At 36.1% G+C, this 27,034-nt stretch overlaps 1 protein-coding gene across 1 annotated transcript in view; it reads right to left on the reverse strand.

The window, feature by feature from the left end:
- Window positions 1-402: 402 nt before the first annotated feature.
- Window positions 403-27,034, reverse strand: part of LOC143257783 (alpha-catulin-like) — a 71,828-nt gene continuing 45,196 nt past the window's right edge. Inside the window, exons 8-17 of the mRNA XM_076516815.1 lie at window positions 23,892-24,050; window positions 23,191-23,283; window positions 21,758-21,877; window positions 12,769-12,990; window positions 11,796-11,879; window positions 9,919-10,107; window positions 8,773-8,850; window positions 6,942-7,064; window positions 3,080-3,163; window positions 403-2,165 (exon numbers count right to left, since the gene is read on the reverse strand). Of these exons, the coding sequence (XP_076372930.1) occupies window positions 2,019-2,165; window positions 3,080-3,163; window positions 6,942-7,064; window positions 8,773-8,850; window positions 9,919-10,107; window positions 11,796-11,879; window positions 12,769-12,990; window positions 21,758-21,877; window positions 23,191-23,283; window positions 23,892-24,050 (1,299 nt within the window). The 3' untranslated portion in view covers window positions 403-2,018. The remainder of the gene's footprint in view (window positions 2,166-3,079; window positions 3,164-6,941; window positions 7,065-8,772; window positions 8,851-9,918; window positions 10,108-11,795; window positions 11,880-12,768; window positions 12,991-21,757; window positions 21,878-23,190; window positions 23,284-23,891; window positions 24,051-27,034) is intronic.

The following is a 27,034-nucleotide window of genomic DNA, read 5'->3' on the forward strand; positions in this document are numbered from 1 at the left end:
TGGTAATATCTAGGCTTTTTCACCAATGTAAACAGTGTAAAATGTGTTGATTAATTATGATATCTAGGGTTTCTCACCAATCTAAACAGTGTAAAATGTGTTGATTAATGATAATATCTAGGGTTTCTCACCAATCTAAACAGTGTAATATGTGTTGATTAATGATAATATCTAGAATTTCGCACCAATCTAAACAGTGTAAAATGTGTTGATTAATGGTAATATCTAGGGTTTCTCACCAATCTAAACAGTGTAAAATGTGTTGATTAAAAATAATATCTAGGGTTTCGAACCAATCTAAACAGTGTAAAATTTGTTGATTAATGATAATATCTAGGGTTTCGATCCAATCTAAACAGTGTAAAATATATTGATTAATGGTAATATCTAGGGTTTCTCACCATTGTAAACAGTGTAAAATATGTTGATTAATGGAAATATCTAGGCTTTCTCACCAATGTAAATAGTATAAAATGAGTTGATTAATGGTAATATCTCGGGTTTCTCACCAATGTAAACAGTGTAAATTGTGTTGATTAATGGTAATATCTAGGGTTTCTCACCAATGTAAATAGTGTAATATGTGTTGATTTATGATAATATCTAGGGTTTCGCACCAATCTAAACAGTGTAAAATCAGTTGATTAAATGTAATATGTAATGTAATTCTCCCGCGAAACAATGCTATAAGCGATGTCTGATTACTTTTGTTGTAGCTAGAAAACTGGCCATACGTATTTATAGCTTGTACATTTAACAGTAACTGTTCTTTTATATTTGCTTGTTTTCGTGTCCCTGTGTTTAGCATAAACACCTTCATATTTATTATATTTGTATTTTAAACACAGAAGACAAAAAATCAGATTAGTTTATGTATATGTTAAACATAAACACGGTAGTCACATCTTTGTTGTGACTTGTTTTAACTGTGAAATATACGTAAGTTGAAGAGGTACTGATACAACATAAAACCCATATCATTCGTGGTTCACCTTTCGAGATCGCTCAGGTTGTGTATATTTTATTATTTTAATCTATATTCGTTATTAGTGTATGTTAAACAACAAACGACTGCCTTTGTGTTTGTTGTTGCCTGGTGTTAATTATTAAGAGATATACGCCCGCATTTATGGTTGCTGTGTATCGAACGTCAAGAGATATACGCCCGTGTTTGTGATTTTCGTATGTTCATGATAACTGTTTACAACCGTTAAACTTGTCGTACACGCTGTAGCGTTTTTAGACAAGGTAGTTTCACTGTTCCAGCTGATATTAAACATCGGAAAGTTTAAGGTTGTTTGTTGTTGCCTGGTGTTAATTATTAAGAGATATACGCCCGCATTTATGGTTGCTGTGTATCGAACGTCAAGAGATATACGCCCGTGTTTGTGATTTTCGTATGTTCATGATAACTGTTTACAACCGTTAAACTTGTCGTACACGCTGTAGCGTTTTTAGACAAGGTAGTTTCACTGTTCCAGCTGATATTAAACATCGGAAAGTTTAAGGTTGTTTGAAAAACAATATGATTATTTGTTTCATACCGTGTCTATGTTTTACTATAGTTCTGTATAGGCACTTAAAGACTCTTGGATTTTTTACCCTAAATTTAAAAAATACAACGACACACCTTATAATACTAATCATGTCGTTGTGACAGTTAATTCTATTGAAAATAAATGGTTTAAAAACAACTGTGCAAAACACAATTCCTTAACAGAAAAACCCCTAGAATAACGAGTTCTTGATGCTAGTTAAAATACATTTCTACCAACTAAAAATGAAAAATTGAATTCACTTGTTCTTGTCCCTTCTGCTTGTAACATATCTAACGTCTGAAATTCACAGTACGTAGCACTTTGGCAGATGTTTAATATTAAGACAAATTACAAAACCGTCCACCTACCCCAACCCCGAGGATAATATTACTCCCGCCTCTTTGCCCCCAGAAGTGTGAAAAAAGATACACGAGTTCGACGAGAATCTCCTTTGGCCCTTCGGGGACCTAACCCTAACTGTCAGATGTTCGGATCAGAGGAACTTGTAGCTCCACCTCTGGGGGGCATACACCCCGTAGCATCTCCGTATCCGCACTCATCAGGGTCCCCTCGATAGGTCGAGGTACTTCCGGACCAACTGGAAGATCCTCTGAGCTCCAGGTTAAACTGCAATCGTACAAGAACAATAAAATAAAACCCAGTAGGTTTCTATTTACCCTAATCTCCAGATGAAAGGAAAACAGTTCTTTATATTTCTCTAAAACGTGGCAATTGATATTTTATTATTACTTGAGATGACATGACATATACCAACAGTACAGGAGTTAACACACATATATAATTATTATACATGTAATTCTCCTTGTATTTCATATTCAAGTAACATAACATGACATATACCAACAGTACAGTGGTTAACATATATATATATATAATTATTATACATGTAATTCCCCTTGTATTTCATATTCAAGCTTGTTGCTTGAAAAGCTATAAATATCAAATTTTTTATAGGCCCGACCATAAAAATAGTGTAGTGTTGTGATATTTAAAACCAGATATGGTATCCGATTTGTAAATATACGTAATTCATCTGTGATGTTAATGGATAATTTTTCCAATGTTTTAAAAGTAAAAAAAAAAATTCTTTTTTCAAGATATGTTCTTTTTTGTTTGTTTGCAGTTGAGCACAAAGCTACACAATGGGCTATCTGTGCTCTGCCCATCATGAGTATCGAAACTCGGTTTTTCGTGGTGCGAGTCCGCAGACATTCCGCTGCGCCACAGGGAGGCCGGGTGTAAGTTTGGGTTTACTGATTTAGCGTTGGTACTAAACACATTAAAATTGTTTCAAGTACTTTTATCATAAATTAATTTTTATTCCAATCACTTTATTTTTAATCTGAAGATCAGAGTTTAGAACCATATATTGAACTGAACTAAATTATTATGGATATAACGTTTGGATAAAGTTAAGTTAGGCCTAAAATTACGAATTAATACGATATTTTTAGCATGTCCATTGCAATTTAAAAAAAAACAACAACACTTAAAATAATGTTACTGTAAAATGGTTTTACCTTTGATGCACATATAAGGCTTGTGGTAACTACTTTTGACACAACATTCATAAGGTTCTTTGTACCTTGAATCACGTTATCAACCTATAAAAACACAACATTCATAAGGTTCTTTGTACCTTGAATCACGTTATCAACCTATAAAAACACAACATTCATAAGGTTCTTTGTACCTTGAATCACGTTACCAACCTATAAAATCACAACATTCATAAGGTTCTTTGTACCTTGAATCACGTTATTATTCTATAAAAAACATAACGTACACAGTAACGTAAGAGATGTAAAGATAGCCCTAATTAAGCTGTTGATTACTGAATTACCAGCTCAAATGTATTAAAGATATATAACAGCCAGTGATTTTTCATCGTTTTATATTATAAAACAGCCAGGTATTATTTGATATTACAGAACAGACGGCACGCGACATGGTTTTATATGGCCCGCGAAGGTCTATTCAAACATAACCTACTTTTATAATTTTTTTTTTTTTTTTTTTAGTGAAGAAATGAAAAATTCTGACTTGCTGGGTAGAAATGCATGAAAGATCCAACTGATATTCACTAATAAAATTTTAAAATTTATTTTGTGTGCACCTATATGTTTATTATTTATATCTTTGTAATTTTACAGTAATAACTTGATAGTAATAGCTTTTAAATTATATCACATACATCTCGGCGTATTATACCGTCATTCCCCCTGCTAAACAAAGTGAACTCGTTTGACTGGCAGCTGTTGCCAGTCTGTCTGTTTGCTGTCGTGGAGGTTGACGTGTTGTAAATTATCACTGTTCAGTTCCGTGGTAAATATAAACATGAGCAAAGTTTTTAAGAAACGTAAGATTAACAGTCAAAACAGAGTGTACCAGGAATTCTAGGAACTTCATTATCTAATTACAAACAATAACGGCAAGTTGCAGCGTTTGGTTTGTATGTAAATTATATCAATAACCAAAGAATTTAATGTGAACAGATTATTCAACAATGTATGAAGAAAAGTATAAAAAATATGAAGGAGAAACTCGAAAAGTTCAGATTGTAGATTTCAGCCAGAAATTAAAACAACAAACGAGTATGTTTAGCAAGTTGTCAGAAAGGCAGACATCAGCAAGTTGTCAGAAAGGCAGACATCAGCAAGTTGTAAGAAAGGCAGACATCAGCAAGTTGTCAGAAAGGCAGACATCTGCTTTGAATGATTCGTACTTTTGAACTTGCAAGAGCGAAGAAACCTTTTGTTGATGGCAGTTTAGTAAAGAAATGTGTTGTTGAAATGCCAAAGGTGTTTTAGAATGGCAAAATTGGTGATAAATTTCAATCAGTTCTGCTTCCCAAACCAAAGTATACAAAGAAGTGTCACTGATATGAGAGAACAATTAGAAAACTCACTTGTTGAATTGGTTGAAAAAAGTACTCATTTCTCGCTTGGTCTTGACGAAAGTACTAATCAAGCAGATGTAAGTCAGCTGTTAATATTTGTACAGATTATTCAACTCAATTTTCACTCAGTGAAAAATTCAGTTGATAAAATCGGAGTTTTCGATAAGTGTTCAACAATAATCACAGATGGCGATGATTGGAAAACATTATGCTTTGTTGGTTTTCTTAGGGAACATGAAGTAACTTGTGCAACATTTCATTGTGTTATTCATCAAGGAGCTTTGTGTGGAAAATCAGTGAAACGAAACGAAGTTTTTAAACTTGTTGTTAAAGTTATTAACATGATAAGACGACGAAACAAAGCTTTTTCTCATCGGCAGCTGAAGCAGTTTTGGAAGGATATGGAGGCAGAATATGGGGATTTGGCTCATTACAACCATGTAAGGTGGCTCAGTGCCGGAAAGTGTCTTGAACGATTCTCTGAAATAAGGAAAGAAATCCCTGCGTTCCTCGATCAGTTTGTTTCATCGGATACAACACAGTTGGAAGAAGAGCTAAAGTAAGGATTTTCTGAAACAACTAGTTGTTCTCACACACATAACGACCTCAACCTCCAGAGGCAGAACCAGATGGTATCAGATGTAATGGGAAACATAAATGGACTCCGAAATAAGTTAAGAATTTACAAAGTTTGTTTAGAAAACAACGACTTGGTCCACTTTCCAAGTTGTCAGCAATTAACAGAACAGTTCAAAGATGACGAGCCACTTGATTTTTCAGAATTTTGTGTAAATATTGAAGATATCATAGATGAGTTTAACGCAAGGTTTGAAGTGTTAGAAAACAGGATAGAACTGTCCAATAATCCTCTTTGTGTTGACACAGAAAATCAACAAGTTGACGTTCAACTTGAATTATGCGATTTGCAAGCTGATCCATTTCTGCAAACCAGACAAGAAAAAGGAACAGATTTTGTAAACTACTTTCAAATAATCGATTTCCAGATCTGCGTGCTTTTGGAGAGAAAATGACATCAATGTTTGGTGGCACATACATATATGAAAGTGTGTTCTTCACGATGAAATTTATTAAAAACCACAACAGAAGTCGCCTCACGGATTCTTCTCTGCTCCACCTCCTGAGACCAGCAACGACAGAACTCCATGTGATCGCTTTGGTCAGTGCTGCTTAACGACCTCAAAGTTCACATTGAAAACTTTATATCTTTACTACGTTAAATATCATAGATATGTTTGCTATTCTAGTTTCTTTTATATGCAGCATTTTTTATTAAATTTATTTATTACGTAATTTAACATGTTTAAATTACATTTTCCTTTTATTTTCACAATAAAATACATCTTTCTCACAAATACGCCCGTCAAAATATAATGTGACGTAAGTCACATTCAGATTAACTCCTTCCTCAATTGTAACTCATTTTACCATGTTGAAAGGACATAAATTAACCATGGATCTATTTACTCTTTATTTTGCTTTACATAATACACCAACAAGCTCTAATTTGACAAAAATATAATGCCACCCGCCACAAGATTCGTGAACATAGTTGTGGTCCTCGGACACTCTTAAGTTGGAAACCCCTGTAATAAAACATCTAGGTATCTTTAATCGTATGATTTGACTTGCTCTGAGTTCCGCACCAAACCGCACGAGGATTACCTGCGCTTGCTTCTCTAATTTAGCAGTAACAGACTAGAGGAAAAGGCAGCTAGTCAACACTACTCACCACTAGCTCTTAGGTCACTCTTTATCCAACGAGTAGTGAGATTCACAGTATTATAACTCCTCACAACTGAAAGGGCGAACATGTTCTGTGACGGAGATTTGAACCTGAAGGTTACGAGTCGACCACCCTAACCATCTGACCATGCTAGGCCTATCTGTTAAGATACTTGTATCTTTAATAGTTATTTTTTTATATTTTAGTTTTAGAAATATACATGTTTGTGCTAAGCACAGAGTTACGAAACGGACTAGTACCCAATCCAGATTTTTAGTGTTCTGTGTTATCTGCCTTACTACTCAACCATCTTGGAGGAAACAATACACAGTCGTCTCCCTATTCTCTGGGTGGGGTGGGAGCTACCTATCCAGGATTCTAAGTCCGTTAAACTTACTCCAGATCTACTGGAAGGTTTAAAATATAAAACATTACCTGTGATATCCTGTTCTGACTAACTATGTTAAACATAAAAACTACTTTTCCGTCAGCCGTGTTTCTATTACCAAATTGTTTGGCTTCAGATCAAGTGTAGTAGGAAATCAACTACGAGAATAAAACCTCACTAACTTATTATACATCTTATCAATGCATCTTTAAACTTACCCCTGTTGGAGAGTACTTTATCTGTGTTGTAGAGTACTTTACTTGAATTGTAGAGTATTTTACCTGTGTTGTATAGTAGAGTACTTTACCTATGTTGTAGAGAATTTTACTTGAGTTGGAGAGTACTTCATACCTTAGTGAAAGTCGCAGCTTTGCCTACTGTAGGGTTTCTGACTGTAAACTGAAGCTGTTGAACGTAGGTCGGAACCTTATCAAGGTTTTCCAAAAGTTCCTTCTTTTGGACTCCACCTGGAACCTGAAATAATCAGTATATTTCTAAATTTAATAAATGTTGTCACCAATAACAATAATAATTACAGGAAACACGTTTTAACGACTTTACTTATTATGTTAATTTACAAATATAAATAATAGAAAGTTATATTCTATTTTAAACAAAAATAACTAATAACAAATGAATTCAATTTCCATTCCTAATGAGAAAAGTCTGAGTACAAACCTTGTAGTGATGAAATACAAGTTTCATACAATAAACAAGATCCATTCACAACTAGAAAACAAAGAAACACATAAAAATTGATGTTCCAACAGAGGAAAAGAAAAGAATTGATTTTGGACGGTCTAGATTTGTGTTTGGGTTTTTAACACTTTGAACATAACACAACATAAGAGGTGAGATGATTGTTAAGATACATAACAATAAGCTCACCATAGACAGCTGGTGAGTCATTGTGGAAGATAAGTAACAATAGATTTACCACAGACACCTGGTGAGTCATTATGGAAGATAAGTAACAATAGGTTTACCACAGACAGCTGGTGAGTCATTGTGGAAGATAAGTAACAATAGGTTTACCACAGACAGCTGGTGAGATATTGTGGAAGATACGTAACAATAAGTTCACAGCAGACAGCTGGTGAGATATTGTGAAAGATATGTAACAATAAGTTCACCACAGACTGCTGGTGAGACATTGTGGAAGATACGTAACAATAAGTTCACAGCAGACAGCTGGTGAGACATTGTGAAAGATATGTAACAATAGGTTTACCACAGACAGCTGGTGAGACATTGTGGAAGATACGTAACAATAAGTTAACAGCAGACAGCTGGTGAGGCATTGTGTAAGATATGTAACAATAAGTTCACCACAGACTGCTGGTGAGACATTGTGGAAGATGCATAACAATAAGTTAACAGCAGACAGCTGGTGAGACATTGTGAAAGATATGTAACAATAAGTTAACAGCAGACAGCTGGTGAGACATTGTGAAAGATATGTAACAATAAGTTCACCACAGACTGCTGGTGAGACATTGTGGAAGATGCATAACAATAAGTTCACAACTAGGAAAATAAGGGTTGTAGTAAGGTTACAATAAAGAGGTGAAAAGTGTCTTGATACACCCTACTGGGGGGACCTGAAAGCTGTCTAATGAAGCTAATGGTTTCTCGTTTAAATTTATGGACTATTTTCACTTGTTACTAGTAGTTATCTTTCACATATTTTAAATAAAATATTTCTCTGTAGTTCTGTTTATTACTCTGTTTTTTGTGTTGTTTTTAGTTTGTTTTTAGGGAGTTTATCATAACAGCTGTTATTGACAGATATTCTGGTGAAACATATAACATTGATGTGTTAATGAATTCAGTTTTTGATATTTTTTTTAAATCTTGAAGTTCACTGACGTTGCGTTTCTCATTTCTGTCAGAGCTATCTTCCTGTTTGTTTGACCACGTGCGAAAGAGTTATATCCACTTATTGCTTTAACATATCCCACACACGCGCGTTGGTTTGAGGAGTGTTCCTTTCCGTTTATCTGTATTTCTGTCAACTGTTGTCACTTATATGGATTTTTTTTCATTTGTTTATTCATTAGAAATCGCACAAGTTAATAAAATATAAACATATATTTCACGTCATCTTTCGATTTAAGTTAAATTCTAAGGCCAGTTCAATCAGGTCAAAATAAAGGTTAAAAAATAAATATTTTTTTTCTACCTGATATGAAAACTGACGAATTTCTTTATACAGCCTGTTAGCTTCCTCAGCAAATAACTCCGCTTGGGTAAACAGATCCTGAAAAATCACCAGGGGAGAAATTGACTGAATGTACATATGTTAAAAGCTGAGTAATAGTTTAGTTATGTTTTGGTTTAAATTTCGCGCAAAGCTACACGAGGGCTAACTGCGCTAGCCGTTCCTAATTTAGCAGTGTAAGGCTAGAAGGATGGCAGTTAGTCATCACCCCCCACCGCCAACTCTTGGGCTACTCTTTTACCGACGAATAATGGGATTGACCGTCACACTATAATGCTCCCACGGCTGAACGGGCGAGCATGTTTGGTGTGGTTTAGTTATTTAAACAGTTGTGTGGATAAAAGGTGTACAGTTTGACATGTTATTAACACGTTTCGAAAGGGAACTGGAAACAAAAACTGATTACGTATCTGTTTACAAAATTTATTGTGTGTAGTTTCTTATAGCAAACCCACATCGGGCTATCTGCTGTATCCACCGAGGTGAATCGAGCCCATGATTTTAGCGTTGTACAAAGGTTACTTTTACTTTTGAGTTTTCTTCATATTGAAATCAAGAGGTTTGCTTTCAATCAATTATTTAATATCTTAACACCTATCTTTAGCAGACACATGAAATATAATATTTTCAAATAGATTGTTTTTTTTAAATGTTTATCTACGATTTTTTCATATTTAAGAATTCAAAAAAATACATATATATATATACATACTTTGTAACTGCTAACACATTTCTATTCGTTTCGCTTAAGTTCTAAAATCGATATTATTTCTATTTGGAGAAAAATTACAGGACGTAATAGTTCCATCGCTTTCAGGAGACAAATTGTATTTGTTGAGACAAACCTAAACAAACACGTACGTTAACAGGAAATCACTTTCCAAACAATATTGGCATTTAATTGAAATTAAATAATTTTCTCAACCAGAAAACTGAAAGCACCAGATCATAGTTGTAAACTTGAATAAACTAATTGTACGATTAAAAAAGAAACAAATTCAGTACGGTGTGTGCTAAGTTAACGAATGGTAGACATGAGAATTATAAGACTTGAGACTGGCTATTCCAGATACTGTCTCCTTGGCTGGTTACAGTAAAGATGCTCACTTGAGTGGTTTTAAGATACCCCTCTCCCCTCGTGAACTGGTAAACTAAAAATGCCATATGGGACATTCCTTGGGCTCGACGAACAATGTCACTGTCGTTTTCTTCCGTCAGGTATTTCTCAGTTTCTACGTCCATTTCCGAAGTCAAGTTTTTCATTTCTAAGCCAGCCTTTTCGATGTTTTGCTTTTCCTTAGAAAATAAATAATTATCGGGTTAGACCGATGAGTCGTCTAAACGCGATGTACGTCAAGAAATTGAAAACATTTATACAGACATAAAAAAATAAAACAGAGAAATACGGTCGCGCTATTTAATGAATCTACTTTGATGTTGCTTTCGGTCATTCAACGATAAAATAGATCAACTATTGATCATTAAAAACGGTTTTAATAAATATTTATCTTTTATAACAGATTGGAAAATTAACACAAATCACTCAAGTTTAACATGAAACTTGAATAAACATTAAAATGTTTGACGACATGTTTCATGTGTGTAGTAATACAGGATAATGTGTTAATACGTGTGTTAATGTAAGATAATGTGTTTCTGTGCGTGTGTTAATATAGGATACAATCCTAGTACGTGCGTTAATGCACAACAGCGTGTATATGTGTGTATCAATATAACATGTTTAGGGTGAGTGTGTGTGTATGTAAATGTATTAAACATGTTTAAGTGTGTATTAATATAACATGTTTAGTATATGTGTATGTGTCTTAATTACAAGGTTCACTGGTATAATATAATGTGTTAGTGTATGCTGACATTCCCAGTATGTTTGATTATTTGTGGTTGTGTAGAACCGACTAACAAATCAGTGATAAATAAAGATATATATATTTACCCCTACTTCAAACCGTACAGTGTAGAACCAACTAACAAATCAGTGATAAATAAAGATATATATATTTACCCCTACTTCAAACCGTACAGTGTAGAACCAACTAACAAATCAGTGATAAATAAAGATATATATATTTACTCCTACTTCAAACCGTGCAGTGTAGAACCGACTAACAAATCAGTGATAAATAAAGATATATATATTTACTCCTACTTCAAACCGTGCAGTGTAGAACCGACTAACAAATCAGTGATAAATAAAGATATATATATTTACTTCTACTTCAAACCGTGCCGAGTAGAACCGACTAACAAATCAGTGATATATGAAGATATATATATTTACGTCTTCTTCAAACCGTACAGTGTAATACCGACTAACAAATCAGTGATAAATAAACATATATATATTTACCCCTACTTCAAACCGTACAGTGTAGAACCAAAAAACAAATCAGTGATAAATAATGATATATGTATTTACCCTACTTCAAACCGTACAGTGTAGAACCGAAAACAAATCAGTGATAAATAATGATATATATATTTACCCCTACTTCAAACCGTACAGTGTAGAACCGAAAAACAAATCAGTGATAAATAATGATATATGTATTTACCCCTACTTCAAACCGTACAGTGTAGAACCGAAAACAAATCAGTGATAAATAATGATATATATATTTACCCCTACTTCAAACCGTACAGTGTAGAACCGAAAAACAAATCAGTGATAAATAATGATATATGTATTTACCCCTACTTCAAACCGTACAGTGTAGAACCGAAAAACAAATCAGTGATAAATAATGATATATATATTTACCCCTACTTCAAACCGTACAGTGTAGAACCGAAAAACAAATCAGTGATAAATAATGATATATGTATTTACCCCTACTTCAAACCGTACAGTGTAGAACCGAAAAACAAATCAGTGATAAATAATGATATATGTATTTACCCCTACTTCAAACCGTACAGTGTAATACCGACTAACAAATCAGTGATAAATAAGTATATATATTTACCTCTACTTCAAACCGTACAGGTTTGGCCTGTTTATTTATGAAGACTGGTTTCTGCGAACGAGAATATATGTTAACATGTCTTTTCTAAAAAAACAAAAACAGAACAAATGTATGTTTTTTAACGTTTCAAAGTTTAGGCTATTCAAATTACTATGAAGTTAAACAAACTGAAACGTATAAATACAGATACTGTAAAACAACGTTTGTTGAAATGAAAGCCAGATAAGCTACTTTTCAGCACCTTAATATATGATAAAACACCCCATTTCATACATATAAATCAAGTTTATATAAAGCAGTCTAGTTTGGGTCACGTTTATACACATAAAACAACCTAGTTTGAATTGCGTTTATACATATAAAACAATCTAGTTTAAATCATGTTTATACATATAATACAACCTAGTTTGGATTATGATTATACATATAAAACAACCTCGTTTGGATTATGATTATACATATAAAACAACCTAGTTTGAATTATGTTTATACATATAAAATAATCTAGTTTAAATCATGTTTATACATACACATATATACTCTTGGGCTACACTTTTACCAACTAATAGTGGGATTGGCCATAATATTAGAACACCCCCACGGTTGAAAGGATAAGCATATTTGGTGTGACGGGGATTCGAACTCGCAACTCTCAGATTACGAGCCGAGTACTTTAACCACCTGGCCATGTCGGGCCTTACTGTGTTTAAAATACTGATATTACACATTCTATTGTTTCTTGAATAATCCATAAATTACAGATTAACTATTTAGTGGTTGATAATGTGATAGGCCTAATAACTAACTGATGTCTTATGATAAAAATAATTTAAATATATATATGCCAAAACACAAAATATCCAAATATTGTGCCTTCCTATTTCTACATAGCAGCTTAGATTACGTGGACATTATGTACAATTGATAGAGAAAGTAGACGTCTTCTTCACCTATGGAGATAAACAGTACTTACAACGGGTCTTTTTTGGGATGTTGAAACGAATACAGGTATGTTCTCCGGCGTTCTCTCAGGAGACTTTGGGGGAACTTTACCAAGACATATCTCGGCAATATCACAAGATATACTGGCCACATCGTTCACTAGTGACTGCCACATGTCTGAGAATACATCAAAATTATCTCTGACTATCTTGCTTGTGGGGTGGAGGTAAAGGGTGTGGCAGGCATTCAAGACCTGTGGGAGGAAACGTGTGGGTTTAGTATGTAACACTACTAACTTTGTTACGTAGAAACTTTAAACAAACTCTTAATGTCAAGGATTAATAGCACTTAATAAGACCAACGTGCACAATCTAGTGCAATAGTGTGTCTCATCAGTATGTACTATTGCAATGGTGTGTCTCATCAGTATACTAGTGCAATGGTGTGTCTCATCAGTATACTAGTACAATGGTGTATCTCATCAGTATTCTAGTGCAATGGTGTGTCTCATCAGTATACTAGTGCAATAGTGTGTCTCATCAGTATACTAGTGCAATTGTGTGTTTCATCAGTATACTAGTGCAATACTGTGTCTCATCAGTATACTAGTGCAATGGTGTGTCTCATCAGTATACTAGTGCAATTGTGTGTTTCATCAGTATACTAGTGCAGTAGTGTGTCTCATCAGTATACTAGTGCAACAGTGTGTCTCATCAGTATACTAGTGCAATGGTGTGTCTCATCAGTATACTAGTGCAATGGTGTGTCTCATCAATATACTAGTGCAATTGTGTGTTTCATCAGTATACTAGTGCAATAGTGTGTCTCATCAGTATACTAGTGCAATTGTGTGTTTCATCAGTATACTAGTGCAGTAGTGTGTCTCATCAGTATACTAGTGCAATAGTGTGTCTCATCAGTATACTAGTGCAATGGTGTGTCTCATCAGTATACTAGTGCAATGGTGTGTCTCATCAGTATACTAGTGCAATGGTGTGTCTCATCAATATACTAGTGCAATTGTGTGTTTCATCAGTATACTAGTGCAATAGTGTGTCTCATCAGTATACTAGTGCAATAGTGTGTCTCATCAGTATACTAGTGCAATTGTGTGTTTCATCAGTATACTAGTGCAATAGTGTGTCTCATCAGTATACTAGTGCAATGGTGTGTCTCATCAGCATACTAGTGCAATGGTGTATCTCATCAGTATACTAGTGCAATGGTGTGTCTCATCAGCATACTAGTGCAATGGTGTGTCTCACCAGTATACTAGTGCAATGGTGTGTTTCATCAGTATATTAGTGCAATGGTGAGTCTCATCAGCATACTAGTGCAATGGTGTGTCTCATCAGTATACTAGTGCAATGGTGAGTCTCATCAGCATACTAGTGCAATGGTGTGTCTCATCAGTATACTAGTGCAATGGTAAGTCTCATCAGTATACTAGTGCAATGGTGTGTCTCATCAGTATACTAGTGCAATGGTGTGTCCCATAACATACCAGTGCAATTGTGTGTTTCATCAGTATACTAGTGAAATAGTGTGTCTCATCAGTATACTAGTGCAATGGTGTGTCTCATCAGTATACTACTGCAATGGTGTGTCTCATCAGTATACTAGTGCAATTGTGTGTTTCATCAGTATACTAGTGCAATAGTGTGTCTCATCAGTATACTAGTGCAATGGTGTGTCTCATCAGTATACTAGTGCAATGGTGTGTTTCATCAGCATACTAGTGCAATGGTGTGTCTAATCAGTATACTAGTGCAATGGTGTGTCTCATCAGTATACTAGTGCAATAGTGTGTCTCATCAGTATACTAGTGCAATTGTGCGTTTCATCAGTATACTAGTGCAATAGTGTGTCTCATCAATATACTAGTGCAATTGTGTGTTTCATCAGTATACTAGTGCAATAGTGTGTCTCATCAGTATACTAGTGCAATTGTGTGTTTCATCAGTATACTAGTGCAGTAGTGTGTCTCATCAGTATACTAGTGCAATAGTGTGTCTCATCAGTATACTAGTGCAATGGTGTGTCTCATCAGTATACTAGTGCAATGGTGTGTCTCATCAGTATACTAGTGCAATGGTGTGTCTCATCAATATACCAGTGCAATTGTGTGTTTCATCAGCATACCAGTGCAATAGTGTGTCTCATCAGTATACTAGTGCAATGGTGTGTCTCATCAGCATACTAGTGCAATGGTGTGTCTCATCAGTATACTAGTGCAATGGTGTGTCTCATCAGCATACTAGTGCAATGGTGTGTCTCATCAGTATACTAGTGCAATGGTGTGTCTCATCAGTATACTAGTGCAATGGTGAGTCTCATCAGCATACTAGTGCAATGGTGTGTCTCATCAGTATACTAGTGCAATGGTGAGTCTCATCAGCATACTAGTGCAATGGTGTGTCTCATCAGTATACTAGTGCAATGGTGTGTCTCATCAGTATACTAGTGCAATGGTGTGTCTCATAATATACTAGTGCAATTGTGTGTTTCATCAGTATACTAGTGAAATAGTGTGTCTCATCAGTATACTAGTGCAATGGTGTGTCTCATCAGTATACTACTGCAATGGTGTGTCTCATCAGTATACTAGTGCAATGGTGTGTCTAATCAGTATACTAGTGCAATAGTGTGTCTCATCAGTATACTAGTGCAATGGTGTGTCTCATCAGTATACTAGTGCAATGGTGTGTCTCATCAATATACTAGTGCAATTGTGTGTTTCATCAGCATACCAGCGCAATAGTGTGTCTCCATCGGTATACCAGTGCAATGGTGTGTTTCATCAGTATACCAGTGCAATTGTGCGTTTCATCAGTATACCAGTGCAATTGTGTTTCATCAGTATACCAGTGCAATAGCGTGTCTCATCAGTATACCAGTGCACCAGGTGTGTTTCATCAGTATACAGTGCAGTAGTGATGTGTCCCATCAGTATACCAGTGCAATGGTGTGTCTCATCGGTATACTAGTGCAATGGTGTGTCTCATCAGTATACCAGTGCAATGGTGTGTCTCATCAATATACCAGTGCAATTATGTGTTTCATCAGCATACCAGCGCAATAGTGTGTCTCATCAGTATACCAGTGCAATGGTGTGTCTCATCAGCATACCAGTGCAATTTGTGTTTCATCAGCATACCAGTGCAATAGTGTGTCCCATCAGCATACCAGCGCAATGGTTGTGTCTCATCAGCATACCAGTGCAATGGTGTGTCTCATCAGCATACTAGCGCAATGGTGTGTCTCATCAGCATACCAGTGCAATGAGTGTGTCTCATCAGCATACCAGTGCAATGGTGCGTCCCCATCAGCATACCAGTGCAATGGTGTGTCTCATCGGTATACTAGTGCAATGGTGAGTCCCATCAGCATACCAGTGCAATGGTGTGTCTCATCAGTATACTAGTGCAATGGTGAGTCTCATCAGCATACCAGTGCAATGGTGTGTGTCTCATCGGTATACTAGTGCAATGGTAAGTCCCATCAGCATACCAGTGCAATGGTTGATTGTCCTCATCAGCATACCAATGCAATGGTGTGTCCCCATAATATACCAGTGCAATTGTGTGTTTCATCAGTATACCAGTGCAATAGTGTGTCTCATCAGCATACTAGTGCAATGGTGTGTCTCATCAGTATACCACTGCAATGGTGTGTCTCCATAATATACTAGTGCAATTGTGTGTTTCATCAGCATACCAGTGAAATAGTGTGTCCTCATCAGTATACCAGTGCAATGGTATGTCCCATCAGTATACCAGTGCAATGGTGTGTCTAATCAGTATACTAGTGCAATAGTGTGTCTCATCAGCATACCAGTGCAATGGTGTGTCCCTCATCAGCATACCAGTGCAATGGTGTGTCTCATCAATATACTAGCGCAACTGTGCGTTTCATCAGCATATACCAGTGCAATAGTGTGTCCCATCAGTATACCAGCGCAATAGTGTGTTTTCATCAGTATACCAGTGCAATTGTGCGTTTCATCAGCATACCAGTGCAATGCAAGTGTGTTTCATCAGTATACCAGTGCAATAGCGTGTCTCATCAGCATACCAGTACAATCAGGTGTTTCATCAGCATACCAGTGCAGTAGTGTCCCATCAGCATACCAGCGCAATAGTGCGTCTCATCAGTATACCAGTGCAATGGTGCGTCCTCATCAGTATACCAGTGCAATGGTGTGTCCCATCAGTATACCAGTGCAATGGTGTGTCTCATCAATATACTAGCGCAATTGTGTGTTTCATCAGTATACCAGTGCAATAGTGTGTCTCATCAGCATACCAGTGCAATGGTGTGTCTCATCAGCATACCAGTGCAATTGTGTGTTTCATCAGTATACCAGTGCAATAGTGCGTCTCATCAGTATACCAGTGCAATGGTGTGTCTCATCAGCATACTAGCGCAATGGTGTGTCTCATCAGCATACCAGTGCAATGGGTGTCCTCATCAGTATACCAGTGCAATGGTGTGTCTCATCAGCATACCAGTGCAATGGTGTGTCTCATCAGTATACTAGTGCAATGGTGTGTCTCATCAGTATACCAGTGCAATGGTGAGTCTCATCAGCATACTAGTGCAATGGGTGTCTCATCAGTATACTAGTGCAATGGTGAGTCTCATCAGCATACCAGTGCAATGGTGTGTCTCATCAGTATACTAGTGCAATGGTAAGTCCTCATCAGTATACTAGTGCAATGGTGTGTCCCATCAGTATACCAATGCAATGGGTGTGTCTCATAATATACCAGTGCAATTGTGTGTTTCATCAGCATACCAGCGCAATAGTGTGTCTCATCAGCATACCAGTGCAATGGTGTGTCCATCAGTATACTACTGCAATGGTGTGTCTCCATCAGTTTATACTAGCGCAATTGTGTGTTTCATCAGTATACCAGTGCAATAGTGTGTCTAATCAGTATACCAGTGCAATGGTGTGTCTCATCAGTATACTAGTGCAATGGTGTGTTTCATCAGCATACCAGTGCAATGGTGTGTCTAATCAGCATACCAGTGCAATGGTGTGTCCCATCAGCATACCAGCGCAATGGTGTGTCTCATCAGCATACCAGTGCAATGGTGTGTCTCATCAGTATATACCAGTGCAATGGTGAGTCCCATCAGTATACCAGTGCAATGGGTGTGTCTCATCAGCATACCAGTGCAATGGTGTCGTCTCATAATATACCAGTGCAATTGTAGTGTTTCATCAGTATACCTGGTGAAATAGTGTGTCTCATCAGCATACCAGTGCAATAGTTGTGTCTCATCAGCATACTACTGCAATGGTGTGTCTCATCAGTATACTGGTGCAATGGTGGTGTCTAATCAGTATACCAGTGCAATAGGTGTGTCTCATCAGCATACTAGATTGCAATGGTGCGTCTCATCAGCATACTAGTGCAATGGTGTGTCTCATCAATATACTAGTGCAATTGTGTGTTTCATCAGTATACTAGTGCAATAGTGTGTCTCATCAGTATACTAGTGCAATAGTGTGTTTCATCAGTATACTAGTGCAATTGTGCGTTTCATCAGTATACTAGTGCAATAGTGTGTTTCATCAGTATACCAGCGCAATAGCGTGTCTCATCAGCATACCAGCGCAATTGTGTGTTTCATCAGCATACCAGTGCAGTAGTGTGTCCCATCAGTATACCAGTGCAATAGTTGGTGTCTCATCAGTATACCAGTGCAATGGTGTGTCCTCATCAGTATACCAGTGCAATGGTGCGTCTCATCAATATACCAGTGCAATTGTGTGTTTCATCAGTATACCAGTGCAATAGTGTGTCCCATCAGTATACCAGTGCAATGGTGTGTCCCATCAGCATACCAGTGCAATTGTGTGTTTCATCAGCATACTAGTGCAATAGTGCGTCCCATCAGCATACCAGTGCAATGGTGCGTCTCACCAGCATACCAGTGCAATGGTGTGTCTCATCAGTATACCAGTGCAATGGTTGTTGTCTCATCAGCATACCAGTGCAATGGTGTGTCCCATCAGCATACCAGCGCAATGGTGTGTCCCATCAGTATACTAGTGCAATGGTGTGTCTCATCAGTATACTAGTGCAATGGTGAGTCCCATCAGTATACCAGTGCAATGGTGTGTCTCATCAGTATACCAGTGCAATGGTGAGTCCTCATCAGTATACTAGTGCAATGGTGTGTCCCATCAGTATACCAATGCAATGGTGTGTCTCCATAACATACCAGTGCACCATTGTGTTTCATCAGTATACCAGTGCAATAGTGTGTGTCCATCAGTATACCAGTGCAATGGTGTGTCTCATCAGTATACTACTGCAATGGTGTGTCCCATAATATACCAGTGCAATTTGTGTGTTTCATCAGTATACCAGTGAAATAGTGTGTCTCATCAGCATACTAGTGCAATGGTGTGTCTCATCAGTATACCACTGCAATGGTTGTGTCTCATCAGCATACCAGTGCAATGGTGTGTCTAATCAGTATACTAGTGCAATAGTGTGTCTCATCAGTATACCAGTGCAATGGTGTGTCTCATCAGTATACCAGCGCAATGGTGTGTCCCATCAATATACTAGTGCAATTGTGTGTTTCATCAGTATACTAGTGCAATAGTTGTGTCCCATCAGTATACCAGTGCAATAGTGTGTTTCATCAGTATACCAGTGCAATTGTGCGTTTCATCAGTATACCAGTGCAATAGTGTGTTTCATCAGTATACCAGTGCAATAGCGTGTCCCATCAGCATACCAGTGCAATTGTGTGTTTCATCAGCATACTAGTGCAGTAGTGTGTCCCATCAGCATACTAGCGCAATAGTGTGTCCCATCAGCATACCAGCGCAATGGTGTGTCCCATCAGTATACTAGTGCAATGGTGTGTGTCATCAGCATACTAGTGCAATGGTGTGTCTCATCAACATACCAGTGCAATTGTGTGTTTCATCAGTATACCAGTGCAATAGTGTGTCCCATCAGTATACCAGTGCAATGGTGTGTCTCATCAGCATACCAGCGCAATTGTGTGTTTCATCAGCATACCAGTGCAATAGTGCGTCCCATCAGCATACCAGTGCAATGGTGTGTCTCATCAGCATACTAGTGCAATGGTGTGTCTCCATCAGTATACCAGTGCAATGGTGTGTCTCATCAGTATACCAGTGCAATGGTGGTGTCCCATCAGCATACTAGTGCAATGGTGTGTCCTCATCAGTATACCAGTGCAATGGTGTGTCTCATCAGCATACTAGTGCAATGGTGAGTCTCATCAGCATACTAGTGCAGTGGTGTGTCTCATCAGCATACTAGTGCAATGGTGAGTCTCATCAGCATACTAGTGCAATGGTGTGTCTCATCAGCATACTAGTGCAATGGTAAGTCCCATCAGTATACTAGTGCAATGGTGTGTCCCATCAGCATACCAATGCAATGGTGTGTCTCATAACATACCAGTGCAATTGTGTGTTTCATCAGTATACCAGTGCAATAGTGTGTCTCATCAGCATACCAGTGCAATGGTGTGTCTCATCAGCATACTACCGCAATGGTGTGTCCCATCAGCATACCAGTGCAATTGTGTGTTTCATCAGTATACCAGTGCAATAGTGTCTAATCAGTATACTAGTGCAATGGTGTGTCTCATCAGTATACTAGTGCAATGGTGTGTTTCATCAGCATACCAGTGCAATGGTGTGTCTAATCAGCATACTAGTGCAATGGTGTGTCTCATCAGCATACCAGTGCAATGGTGTGTCTCATCAGTATACTAGTGCAATGGTGTGTCTCATCAGTATACTAGTGCAATGGTGAGTCTCATCAGCATACTAGTGCAATGGTGTGTCTCATCAGTATACTAGTGCAATGGTGAGTCTCATCAGTATACTAGTGCAATGGTGTGTCTCATCAGCATACCAGCGCAATGGTAAGTCCTCATCAGCATACCAGTGCAATGGTGTGTCTCATCAGCATACCAATGCAATGGTGTGTCCTCATAACATACCAGTGCAATTGTGTTTCATCAGCATACCAGTGCAATAGTGTGTCTCATCAGCATACCAGTGCAATGGTGTTGTCCCATCAGCATACTACTGCAATGGTGTGTCTCATCAGCATACTAGTGCAATTGTGTGTTTCATCAGTATACTAGTGCAATAGTGTGTCTCATCAGTATACTAGTGCAATGGTGTGTCTCATCAGTATACTAGTGCAATGGTGTGTTTCATCAGCATACTAGTGCAATGGTGTGTCTAATCAGTATACTAGTGCAATGGTGTGTCTCATCAGTATACTAGTGCAATGGTGTGTCTCATCAGTATACTAGTGCAATGGTGTGTCGCATCAATATAATATCACAATGGTATGTCTCATCAATATATTGGTGCAACGGTGTGTTTCATCCGACGTTAGCACATTGGTAAGAGAAAATTCTAATGTCGCTTATCCAAGCAGCAACTTATGCACAGATGGGGTAAGTGACAAGGTCAGATATCCACAAATATTAGGTATAGTGACTCTAATTTTAAACTACTGAACAGAGGGAAGGCAGCTGATCAACGGAAACCAAAACCACAAGGAAGTTGTCCGATTTTAGTACCAAAAGTACATAATGTATTCAGCGGCTTAGAGAAAAAAACGTTAGACCTTCTGGTATACAGTCTGGCACGGTAAGTACTGGTCTAGTTCCAAACACGGGGGACTTCAGTCTCTAGGATGTTATGCAAATCAAACACCTACCACGTCACAGATGGAGTTTGTCAAACATCAGAATAAGTCTGAGCGTACTTAAAGAAATGCAACTAGAAAACGATCTTACGGTTGCTAAAGGTTTTCTACGTAATAAAAATAAACTTCATGAACTTAAATTAAAACGAAACTGAGCACCAGTTATTACCAGGAGATCCACTGACTTCAGACAGATGAGATCAAATTCCTGCACTGTGCGAGTAGAATCCGCAAAAACGTTTCAACCAATATGGAATAAGACACCAGTTTCCATGCTCGTGGACTCACTTGACTGTGCGCCTGTGGTCTGTTATCAGACTTTACCTGAGCGTGTTCTTTCTTTGTGTAAACACTCAAGTACAGTGTAGGATCATCGATAGTGGTTAAAGATACAAGATCTAAAATTTCCTATTATAGAAGCTAAAATACAACCTAATTACACTGTCAGACGTCATCGTGGGTGTGGCTAACAGCAACATGGAACATCGTTTTCTAAAGTTATGTTAACCCTCTGTAATACTTAAGTAATTCACACGACTGAATAAACAGTGAGGATACTGTTGAACCACGTGTTGTAAAAGCAATATAAACAGCTGTCGTTAGCGTAATAAATCCCACATCCCAGAAACGTTACAACACTTGCTTCCTTTTGTAATTTTCATTTTTTTAAATGATATAACTTGGTAAATATAAAGTTACTAAGTGCTTGATGTTACCTTGATTCACGATTTTAATTAAGAGTTTCGTAGTTTTGTAAAGTAAGTACTTGAAAGTGAATTATTATAGTAGCATGACAAACTTATACACATACAGATGTCGCTGTATGAAAGTGAATTATTATAGTAGCATGACAAACTTATACACATACAGATGTCGCTGTATTCCCAAAAAATCAAAACTTATAGAAAGCCTTAACACGCAGTTTAAGATCTATTTAGCGCACACTCCAGGCTTTCTAAAACAATAACCTGTTTAACTTATTTTCAAATATATCTTTGTGTATATCTTATATCTTTACATCTGTGCATCTTAATCATACATCCACTAAAATCTCTGCAAATGTAACGTTACTCTAAAATATTTATTAGTAATTAATGACCGAATTTCAATTTAACAAAATCTATGGATTATTTAGCTCTTACGCCACTGATAGAACTGATTTAGTCAGTGTTATGATTGAACATTATTTGAAATTGTGAATAATTTATTCATAGGACTTCTCAAGCGGTAGCTAAACAAAAATTATTAATATTTAGGTTATTACTATTTTGAATATTAATATATATGTATAAACCTAACATCAATTATGAGTTAAGAAAAACTTGTAAACTATTAATATAATGACCCCCCGCTAGCACAGCGGTATGTCTATGGATTTACAACACTAAAATCAGGGGTTCGATTCTCCTCGGTGGGTTCAGCAGCTAGCCTAATGTGGCTTTTCTATAAGAAAAACACACACTAATATAATTGGAATTTATTTTTATTGACGATCGAAATAGTTAATAAAACGTATTACTGTTTAGTGTGTGTGTTTCTTATAGCGAAGTCACATCAAGCTATCTGCTGTGTTCACCAAGGAAATCGAACCCCTAATTTTAGCGTTGTAAATCCGAATACTTATTGCTGTTCCAGTATTACTGGATATATTTCAGTAAAGATTTTCTATTATTCTTTCTCCAGGTAATAACCGTCTAGAAAAAATAACGACCAGACATCACCTGACCTCCGTAGATCTTCAAGCAGTGGTCCAGATGCTTGGAAGACACTTGCAGAAAATCGGTCATTGCTACGTGGTGCAACAGCTTGCAAACCTGTCAAGTAGAAAGTGGATCTAGCCTACCGATGGAGAATTAACCGAGTAAAAGGTATTATCTCATCCATACAAACTAAAAATACAACAGATCTAAACAAGTAAATGTAACAATTTTATTTCGTGCTATTATTAGTTGTTGAAAATATTTCACAAGAGAAGTAAGCCTCATTTTAGGGCTAACATCAAAGTAAGACAAAGATAATTTAAATAAGCCTAATTTTAGGACTAACAACAAAGTAAGACATGAAAATAATTTAAGTAAGCCTAATTTTAGGGCTAACTTCAAAGTAAGACATTGGCATAATTTAAATGAGCCTAATATTCACAAATAACTTACAGTATTTATAACAAGTTTGTTGAAAGTATTTGATATAAAAGTCAAACATAAAATTTTGTTTCAGATTATCTCTGGACACCTCTCAATTTTACTAAACTATTTGATTGTTACTAATCTTTATCATATTTCAACTTATAATTTAAGTACAAAGAAGAAACTGTGTGGTTTTTCTAATCTTTATCATGTTCCAACTTCATCTGCAAATCAAAGAGTTTTTTTATCAAATCATTTTGTCCAATCTGCGACCAAACATTAGATTACGGAAATACCTCTTGAAGGTGGTCCACGTGATCGCTAAACTTTCTGCGTAGTTTTCTAATTTTTTGACGATCCCCTGTAAGAGCAGCGTTCTTGAGACGGTTCATTAGTTCCACCTCATTGGTCACTTTAAAGAGTTCATCTGAATGGTCAAGGGTCGCATCTTGAAGCTTCACGTGAAAAGAGTAGGACATTATTTGAGATACACACTTAACTGGTTAAAACGAAAGTCAACGATAGAGCTGATTTTGAATTCCAAATCAAGTTTGGGTTGGAATCACTGTAAATAAAATATATACATGATCTATTCTATGTCAAGTTTATGTTCTAAACACTGTAATTAAAAACATGCATGTTCTATTCCATATCAAGTTTGTGTTCTAAACACTGTAATTAAAAGACGTGCATATTCTATTCTATTTCAAGTTTGTGTTCTAAACACTGTAATTAATATATATATATATTTTATTCTATGTCAAGTTTGTGTTGGAATCACTGTACTTAAAAAACATATGTGTTCTATTCTATGTCAAGTTTGTGTTGGAATCACTATAATTAAAAGACATATGTTCTATTCTATGTGAAGTTTGTGTTGGAATCACTATAATTAAAAAAAATATATATATATATTTTATTCTGTGTCAAGTTTGTGTTGGAATCACTATAATTAAAAATATATATATATATTTTATTCTGTGTCAAGTTTGTGTTGGAATCACTATAATTAAAAGACATATGTTCTATTCTATGTCAAGTTTGTGTTGGAATCACTATAATTAAAAAATATATATATATATTTTATTCTGTGTCAAGTTTGTGTTGGAATCACTATAATTAAAAATATATATATATATTTTATTCTGTGTCAAGTTTGTGTTGGAATCACTATAATTAAAAGACATATGTTCTATTCTATGTCAAGTTTGTGTTGGAATCACTATAATTAAAAAACATATGTGTTCTATTCTATGTCAAGTTTGTGTTGGAATCACTATAATTAAAAGACATATATGAGTATATAAATTAAAATTTGTGTCATTCACGTCCACTGTTTTAATACCCCTCCCCCCCCTCAGGACACACCAGCGTGATTCTTTCTTTTAAATGTCATATAGTGATAAGTTTAACCGTTATTCGATCATCCTATTCATTGGATATCAATAAGTGTTCAGTAGTAACAACCACTGCATATATTTAGATTCCAATGTCCACCTAACTAATAGAAATAATTCGCTTCATTACTTGGAAAGAAAGATGAAAGTTTTTACGAATGAGATGGACTTCTGTCTCCCCATCTGTAGTGAATAAGTAATACCTTATTTATCATAATTACACAAACAATTCCGTGTTGTCTTACTCTCCATAGGTAAGATCCTCTTATCTCTATGGGTAGAAAGAAATTAATGAAAGTGTGAGTTTTATATAAATCTCGCTCTGCCTTTCTTAATACAAATATTTTTTGTCCCAATTTGAACAGAACTACTTTTATGTTCATATATATATGTGTGTGTGTGCACGCGCGCATTGTCCCTCAGTTTTAAACCAAACTACCTCTTGTTTGTTTGTTTCTTTGTTGAGAAGCAAGCACAAAGCTACACAATGTGCTATTTGTGTTCTGCCCACCACAGGTATCGAAACCCGGTTTTTAGCAGTGGGAGTCCGAAGACATGCCGCTGTGCCACTGGGGGGCGAAGCTACCTCTGCACTTAAAAGAATTTTGTTATTTTTGAAGGAAAATTTAAACATAAATTGTCTTTCCCTCTTGTTCTTTTAAAATAGTTTTTTTAAACACTTAGAAACATTATATTATTCGTTTAATAAAAACTCTAATATCACATAGGAAACATCTTTTCCATAATTTACTGAAAGTTCAACATAGATAACGAACATTTTTGTTTCCACCTCCTTCGAAAGACGGTAAGAGTGACTTTTTAAATATTTTTATAATTATAGTAAAAAGTATTTGTACACGATATTTTCACTTATCCGTACTTTTAAAACAAAAACCCATTTAGACTTTTGGAGTTCTGATATTTTATTATAATAAAAGAGTAATATAGATAAAAAAAACAATAAAAAACACTTCCCTTCTTAAAGAAACCGTTTTATGTACATTTAAAATACGTTCACCCTTTTTGTAATAAAAATTCCATTTCTAAAGATTATTAAATTTGTGTTTTTAAGCCTCGCCTCCAGATGAAGGAAGTTTTTTTATTTCTAAGGAAATTATTTTACGTCATTGTTTGATAGAGAGCATTTTTTATTTTATTTGTTATGACATTAGACGCTCTTTGTGTTCATAGAAAAACCTATCTCCTTGTAGTGAAAGAACTGTCTAACCGAAATACTGTTGTTGTTCTAATGATCTAATCGGACGTCATATTGTAGAACGAGAGTGTTTCGTAGCTATAGCAACATTTTTAACTTAATAGGTAAAGTTCAGTGATTTATATCATTTGTTAAAATAGCTTTCTAAGAACTGATTTGTAAGTAAAATGTTCTTTCTTTTCGCTTTAAAGAAGATATTTTTATTTAGATTTTGAAAAAAAAAAATCACGTTTAGAACACGTGCAGAATAATTAAAACGTAATAATATCTAAATGCGTTACTTATATTTTAAATATATATTATCTAATCTTCCGGCCCACACCTTGTGTCTAACAAATGATGTAGTTATGGTTTCCTTTATATGTCAACCACGAAAGGTATGAAATATTCACCGAACATACACATGTAGGCTGATAAAAACGATACCGTATATGCCGTATACACGACGACGTATATTTCTGTTTTGTATTAAATTGCTTTAGAGTGAGATGTGCAATAATTTCAATCAAAACAAATGTCATTTAAACAAATTTTTTGTCCCTCGCTGGTACAGCGGCAAGTCTACGGATTTACAATAATAAATTCAAGGGTTCGATTTCCTTCGGTGGACTCAGCAGATAGCCCGATGTGGCTTTGCTATAAGGAAAACACACACACACCAAAGTTTCGTAACCAAAGTCTTCGTTTACGATATGCGGTTGGTTTACTTGTGTGAGGTTTTAGAAATACAAATATACTGTTCATTACGCCAGGTTTTGGTTTAAGTACAAAGCGGCACAACGAGCTAGTTGTGTTGGACCCACCAAGGGTATCGAAACCCATCTTT

Source organism: Tachypleus tridentatus, chromosome 7, assembly GCF_004210375.1.
Source record: "Tachypleus tridentatus isolate NWPU-2018 chromosome 7, ASM421037v1, whole genome shotgun sequence".
Taxonomy (NCBI): domain Eukaryota; kingdom Metazoa; phylum Arthropoda; class Merostomata; order Xiphosura; family Limulidae; genus Tachypleus; species Tachypleus tridentatus.